The sequence below is a fragment of the Salarias fasciatus genome, chromosome 20, assembly GCF_902148845.1.
Source record: "Salarias fasciatus chromosome 20, fSalaFa1.1, whole genome shotgun sequence".
In the NCBI taxonomy this organism is placed as follows: Eukaryota; Metazoa; Chordata; class Actinopteri; order Blenniiformes; family Blenniidae; genus Salarias; species Salarias fasciatus.
The window spans coordinates 31,357,710-31,364,487 of record NC_043764.1 but is presented as its reverse complement, the minus strand read 5'-3'; the positions used below and the strand labels follow the sequence as shown (position 1 = coordinate 31,364,487).

At 55.0% G+C, this 6,778-nt stretch overlaps 1 protein-coding gene across 1 annotated transcript; it reads right to left on the bottom strand.

The window, feature by feature from the left end:
* Positions 1 to 5,049: 5,049 nt before the first annotated feature.
* Positions 5,050 to 5,979, bottom strand: LOC115407553 (vegetative cell wall protein gp1-like; the record flags this gene model as incomplete). The annotated part of the gene is made up of 3 exons (XM_030117934.1): positions 5,050 to 5,540; positions 5,642 to 5,729; positions 5,824 to 5,979. Coding segments are annotated over 3 exons (735 nt in total), but the record flags the coding sequence as incomplete, so codon positions are not given.
* Positions 5,980 to 6,778: the final 799 nt, after the last annotated feature.

The window sequence follows — 6,778 nt, the reverse complement described above, 5'->3', positions numbered from 1 at the left end:
AAATTCAAATCTCTCCTCCTGGCTTACAAAACGCTCACAAGAATGGCTCCGGCCTACCTGGACTCCCTGATCCAGGTCTACTCTCCTTCACGCCCTCTTCGCTCTGCATGTGAGAGACGTCTGGTGCTTCCAGCCCAGCACGGCTCTAAATCTCTTGCCAGACTCTTCTCCTCTGTTGTTCCCAAATGGTGGAACGAACTACCTAACTCGGTGCGTTCCGCCGAGTCTCCTTTACTTTCAAGAGACAATTGAAGACTCAATTGTTCAGAGAACACCTAGGGTCTTAATCCGACCCCATGTTCGGGGAAGAATAGATCAGGTGTTCTAAAACCCAGCACTTATGTACCACTGACTAAGTTGACACAAACAAAAAACCAAAAAAAAAAAAAAACCAAAAAAAAAAGGGGGGGTGTAGTGGCTCCTCTTCTGCAACTTGATGGCAACTCCCTTGACCAATCGCACTTGCGCAATTGAAGCATTTACTAATGGTTTCTTTCTTTCTTATGTCTATATTCTTGCTTGTGTTGTACGTCGCTTTGGACAAAAGCGTCTGCTAAATGAAATTGTAGAATTGTAGAATTGTAGGAAATACAGTTCATCCAGGAGCGATACAGTTGTTGAGGATTAACCTCTCACTTTCTGCACTGCTGAGTTTAGGAGTTCTGACTTTTCTCTTTCACTGTCATATAGTGAATATATTTCACAAACATATGTCTCCATCTCTGACAGCTGGGAGGGGATTTTTTATTTATTATTTATTTTTTTTAAGCAGCAACACATTGGTGAGACTGAGCTGTTCAGCCAATCAGGGAGCTCTGTTCCGGTGGTGTGGACAGGTCAGCTCTCAGCTGATCGGCACCTCTCAGAGCGCACCACACACCACAGGATTTGCGATCGGAAATATTAAACATGTTCATTTTCTAAGATCTTCCCTTCTGACGCCTCCCGAGAGGCTTCGACTGGAAAAAATCTCTCTGAACACACTGCACACCAGAGGAGGATCGGACCCGAACTCATTTGCATACTCCCGACAGTCGGACCTTGTTGGCTTTGGTTGGGAGGAGAAGATTGGGGCAAAATTTGGCCTGATCATTCTGTAGTGTGTGCTGGCCTTAAACTGACCCACAGGTTGATGTGACCTGCCCACATTTCCCGCCGGTCAAAAACCAAAACACAGATGATAGAACTTCCGGGTCGCGGAGATCGAAAAAATTGAAAAATCACTTTAAAGTCTGCTCTGTGGCCAGTATGTCAACCTTCCTTTATTTGATCTGTCTTAAACAGGATATTGAAAAACAAACCAATTTTCATTTAATTGTTTTTATTTTAAAAACAAAAAAAGGAAAAACGACTCCTTTTTCAATATTTTTGTTTTTTGATTCTTAATTGAATATCAACTGAACGAATGATACACGGATTCAGATGTGACTGAAGAAGTGGTTTGGAGTTCCATGCTGCCTCACCACCACAGGCCTGTACGGAGAAAGTGTCCTCAAGCTGCCCCTTACCGGCCTTACGGAGGAGTTCAAGTGTGCCGAAACACGTCTGCAGATGACCTTAAATGAATCCAAAGATCCGGTGGTTAGGGACAATGCACCTTCCTTGGCTACGGGGCGTAAGTGGACACCAGCAAGAGTGGTGGAAGAAGCAACAGCAGCTGTTAGACATGCTGACATTGTGGGGAATGTTCAGCAAGGAAGAGGAGGTCTTGGATTACCAGCCAGCCGTCCAGCTTGGAGAAGTGCCGCTGTGCCAGCACGGAGGAAGATGGTGGTGGAGGAAGTGCGGCGTCAGGAGGAGGCGGCAAGATGGACCGAGGCAGTTTTCCTTGGTAAACAGGGGCTGTGGACATGGTGGGAAGGAGTCGAAAGGAGGAAGTTGAGCTGGAGGTCTGTATGGTCCATGGATGCAAGGAACCTGAGCTTCTCCATCAGACTACATACGATGTCCTTCCAGCACCAACTAATCTCCACCAGTGGTTTGGTAAAGATCCTGCCTGCTTCCTGTGCACCAAGCCAGCCTCCCTCCGTCACATACTCACAGGGTGCAGAACCAGCCTCACCCGGGGCGGTACACTTGGCTGCACAACCAAGTCTTGAAGAGCCTTGCTTCCACACTGGAGTAAAAACGATCCAGCATTAGCGCCCTACCAGTGTCAACATCTGATACCCCATGGGGAACTGCTTTCATCCGAGAAGGGGCCACTGCTTGCAGGAGCAACTCTACACCATCAGAGAGAAGCCAGCTGTGCCCAGCACGCCACTGGAAGATGCTGCCAGATGTTGGCAAACAGCTGGATTTCCCCTCAGAGATCGACACTACCACATTGAGGCCTGACCTGGTGCTCTGGTCCAATTCCTTAAAGAAGGTGCACATAGTTGCGCTCACGGGACCCTGGGAGGACTCCATGGAGGAGGCATATGAGCAGAAGCACCTGCGGTATTCCGAGGTGGCCACAGAAGCTCGACATCGGTGTTCGAATGCTGAAATTCGCCCAGTGGAAGTTGGGTGCGGAGGCTTCATGGGAACATCCACCATAAAACTTCTGGCGGACCTGGGAGTCAGGGGCCACAGCCAGCGCACAGCCGTTAAAGCTGCGTCAGAGGCAGCCGAAAGGAGCAGCCAGTGGCTGAAGAGGAATGACCACAGTTGGGCCTCCTAGTGGTGAGACAGGAGGTATGCGGACAGCCAAGGTGACTCATGACTTGGGACGCAAGCTCAGGACTGATCATCCTGCATCTGGCCGCCTCTGGAGAGGGTGTGTAGTGTTAAAGGCCGACACACCCTACGACCCACAGGAACACTGCTGATGATGCTCACCCGTAAATTTATTCCTCCTTCATGTCTACCATTTACCGACAAGTTCACCGGTTGCTTGTGTTCGCACAAGAATAACAACATCACATTCTGTTGTTTCTGGAAGGTAACAAACATGGTTTGGAAATCAAGTCTAAAGTTGAATAATAAGAGCTGAAACTTTTAAAAACCCTGAGAAAAGCTGGGTACATTAAATAAAATACTGTAATCCAATTTTTTTTTTATATTATTCAATATCTTTCCTCAATATTTCATCTTCTTAGATCCTGTTTCCCAGTTTGTTTTAGAAGCAAAGTTCTTTATTAAATCACTTCAAGAAATCTGGAGGTAAACTCTGTATTTAACACTCATCACTACCAGTCCTCTGCAGTTTAAATTCCCCCTGAACAGTTGAGACTGTCTGTGTGACTTTCTTTTAGAAGCTCTCTGTTCAGTAGCACCTTGTGGCCTTGCTGTGTCTGTGTGTTTTGTTATGGCTGCCGCCTCGGTTCTGTCTTGTTGTGTTATGGACTCTGAAGGGGAGAAGGCAGGATGGTGGATGTGAAGATGCAATAGATGAAGATACCGCTGCATTCATTCATGTATTTATTCATTTTTTACATGTCCACACACGTTTTTACTTGCATGTGTCATGTCTAAGAGGTTCTGAGAGGTTGGTGGCATTGGTGGTGCTGTTGGGGCTGGTGGAGGTGGTGGCATTGGTGGTGCTGGTGGTGCTAGTGGCGCTGGTGGTCATGGTGGTGCTGGTGGGGCTGATGGGGCTGGAGGAGGTGGTGGTGTTGGTGGTGCTGGTCGCATTGGTGGTGCTGGTGGGGCTGGTGGTGCTAGTGGGGCTGCTGGTGGCGTTGGTGGTGGTGGTGGTGCTGGAGCTGCTGGTGGTGCTAGGGGCATTGGTGTTGCTGGTGAGGCTGCTGGTGGTGGTGGTGCAGGTAGCGCTAGTGGTGCTAGGGGCATTGGTGGTGCTGGTGGCATTGGTGGTGCTAGTGGGGCTGGTGGGGCTGGTGTCTATGGTGGTGGTGGTGGTGGTGCTGGTGCTGCTGGTGGTGCTGGTGGCATTGGTGGTGGTGGTGGTGCTGGTGGGGCTGTTGGTGTTGGTGGTGGTGCTGTTGGGGCTAGTGGCACTGGTGGTGCTGGTGGTGGGGCTGGTGGTGCTGGTTTTGCTGGTGGCATTGGTGGGGCTGGTGGTTCCAGCGGTGTTGGTGGTACTGGTAGTGGTGGTGCAGCTGGTGGTGCGGGTCGTGCTGGTGGCATTGGTGGTGGTGGTGGGGCTGGTGGCACTGGTGGTGTTGGTGGCATTGGTGGTGCTGGTGGGGCTGTTGGTGTTGGTGGTGGTGCTGTTGGGGCTAGTGGCACTGGTGGTGCTGGTGGTGGGGCTGGTGGTGCTGGTTTTGCTGGTGGCATTGGTGGGGCTGGTGGTTCCAGCGGTGTTGGTGGTACTGGTAGTGGTGGTGGAGCTGGTGGTGCGGGTCGTGCTGGTGGCATTGGTGGTGGTGGTGGGGCTGGTGGCACTGGTGGTGTTGGTGGCATTGGTGGTGCTGGTGGGGCTGTTGGTGTTGGTGGTGGTGCTGTTGGGGCTAGTGGCACTGGTGGTGCTGGTGGTGGGGCTGGTGGTGCTGGTTTTGCTGGTGGCATTGGTGGGGCTGGTGGTTCCGGCGGTGTTGGTGGTGCTGGTGGTGGTGGTGGAGCTGGTGGTGCTGGTCGTGCTGGTGGCATTGGTGGTGGTGTTGGTGCTGGTGGCACTGGTGGTGTTGGTGGCATTGGTGGTGCTGGTGGGGCTGTTGGTGTTGGTGGTGGTGCTGTTGGGGCCAGTGGCACTGGTGGTGCTGGTGGTGGGGCTGGTGGCACTGGTAGTGCTGGTGGCATTGGTGTTGGTGGTGGTGTTGGCATTGGTGGTGGTGGTGGGGCTGGTCGTGCTGGTGGCGGTGCAGGTCCTGGTGGCGCTGGTGGTGCTGGTGGGGCTGGTGGCATTGTTGGTGGTAGTGGTGGCAATGATGGTGTTGGTGGTGCTGGTGGTGCTGGTGGCATTGGTGGTGCTAGTGGGGCTGGTGGTGCTAGTGGGGCTGGTGGTGGTGCTAGTGGCATTGGTGGTGTTGGTGGTGGTGCTGGTGGCACTGGTGGTGCTGGTGGCATTGGTGCTGCTGGTGCTGGTGTTGCTGGTGGGGCTGGTGGAGGTGGTGGTGGTGTTGGGGCCAGTGGTGCTGGTGGCATTGGTGGTGCTGCTGGTGCTGGTGGTGCTGGTGGAGTTGGTGGTGGTGCTGGTGGTGGTGCTGGAGCTGGTGGTGGTGGCATTGGTGGTGGTGGTGGGGCTGGTGGCATTGGTGGTGCTGGTGGCATTGGTGGTGTTAGTGGGGCTGGTGGTGTTGGTGGCATTGGTGGTGCTGGTGGTGGTGGTGGAGCTGGTGGTGCTGGTCGTGCTGGTGGCATTGGTGGTGGTGGTGGGGCTGGTGGCATTGGTGGTGTTGTTGGCATTGGTGGTGCCGGTGGCATTGGTGGTGGTGGTGGTGGTGGTGCTGGTGGAGCTTGTGGCATTGGTGGTGGTGGTGGTGCTGGTGGGGCTGTTGGTGTTGGTGGTGGTGCTGTTGGGGCTTGTGGCACTGGTGGTGCTGGTGGTGGGGCTGGTGGCGCTGGTCGTGCTGGTGGCATTGGTGTTGGTGGTGGTGCTGGTGGTGCTGCTGGTGGAGGTGGTGGTGCTGGTCGTGCTGGTGGCATTGGTGGTGGTGGTGCTGCTGGTAGTGTTAGTGGTGCTGGGGACATTGGTGGTGCTGGTGGTGCTGGTGATGCTGGTGGTGCTGGTGGAGTTGGTGGTGGTGGGATGGTGGCGTTAGTGGTGGTGGTGGTGCTGGTGGCACTGGTGGTGTTGGTGGCATATGCGTTGGTGGTGGTGCTGGTGGAGGTGGTGGAGCTGGTGGTTGCTGGTGGTGCTGGAGCTGGTGGTGGTGTCATTGGTGGTGGTCGTGGGGCTGGTGGCATCAGTGGTGCTGGTGGCACTGGTGCCATTGGTGGTGCTGGTGGGGTTGGTGGTGGTGTTGGCATTGGTGGTGGTGGTGGGGCTGGTCGTGCTGGTGGCGGTGCAGGTCCTGGTGGCGCTGGTGGTGCTGGTGGGGCTGGTGGCATTGTTGGTGGTGGTGGTGGGGCTGGTGGTGCTGGTGGTGCTGGTGGTGCTGGTGGCAATGATGGTGTTGGTGGTGCTGGTGGCATTGGTTGTGCTCGTGGGGCTGGTGGTGCCAGTGGGGCTGGTGGTGTTGGTGGTGGTGCTGGTGGCATTGGTGGTGCTGGTGGTGCTGGTGATGCTGGTGGTGCTGGTGATGCTGGTGGTGCTGGTGGAGTTGGTGGTGGTGGGATGGTGGCGTTAGTGGTGGTGGTGGTGCTGGTGGCACTGGTGGTGTTGGTGGCATTGGTGGTGGTGTTGGGGCCAGTGGTGCTGGTGGCATTGGTGGTGCTGCTGGTGCTGGTGGAGTTGGTCTTGGTGCTGGTGGTGGCATTGGTGGTGGTGGTGGGGCTGGTGGCATTGGTGGTGTTGGTGGGGCTGGTGGTGCTGGTGGCATTGGTGGTGGTGGGATGGTGACGTTGGTGGTGGTGTTGGTGCTGGTGGCACTGGTGGTGTTGGTGGCATATGTGTTGGTGGTGGTGCTGGTGGAGGTGGTGGCACTGGTGGTGCTGGTGGTGCTGGTGGTCGTGCTGGAGCTGGTGGTGGTGTTATTGGTGGTGGTGGTGGGGCTGGTGGCACTGGTGGTGCTGTTGGCAGTGGTGGTGCTGGTGGGGCTGGTGGTGCTGGTGAGGCTGGTGGTGGTGGTGGGGCTGGTTGTGCTGGTGGGGCTGGTGGTGCTGGTGGTGCTGGTTGCATTGGTGGCATTGGTGGCATTGGTGGTGGTGGGGCTGGTGGTGCTGGTGGTGCTGGTTGCATTGGTGGCATTGGTGGCATTGGTGGTGGTGGGGCTGGTGGTGCTGGTGGCGGTTTCTT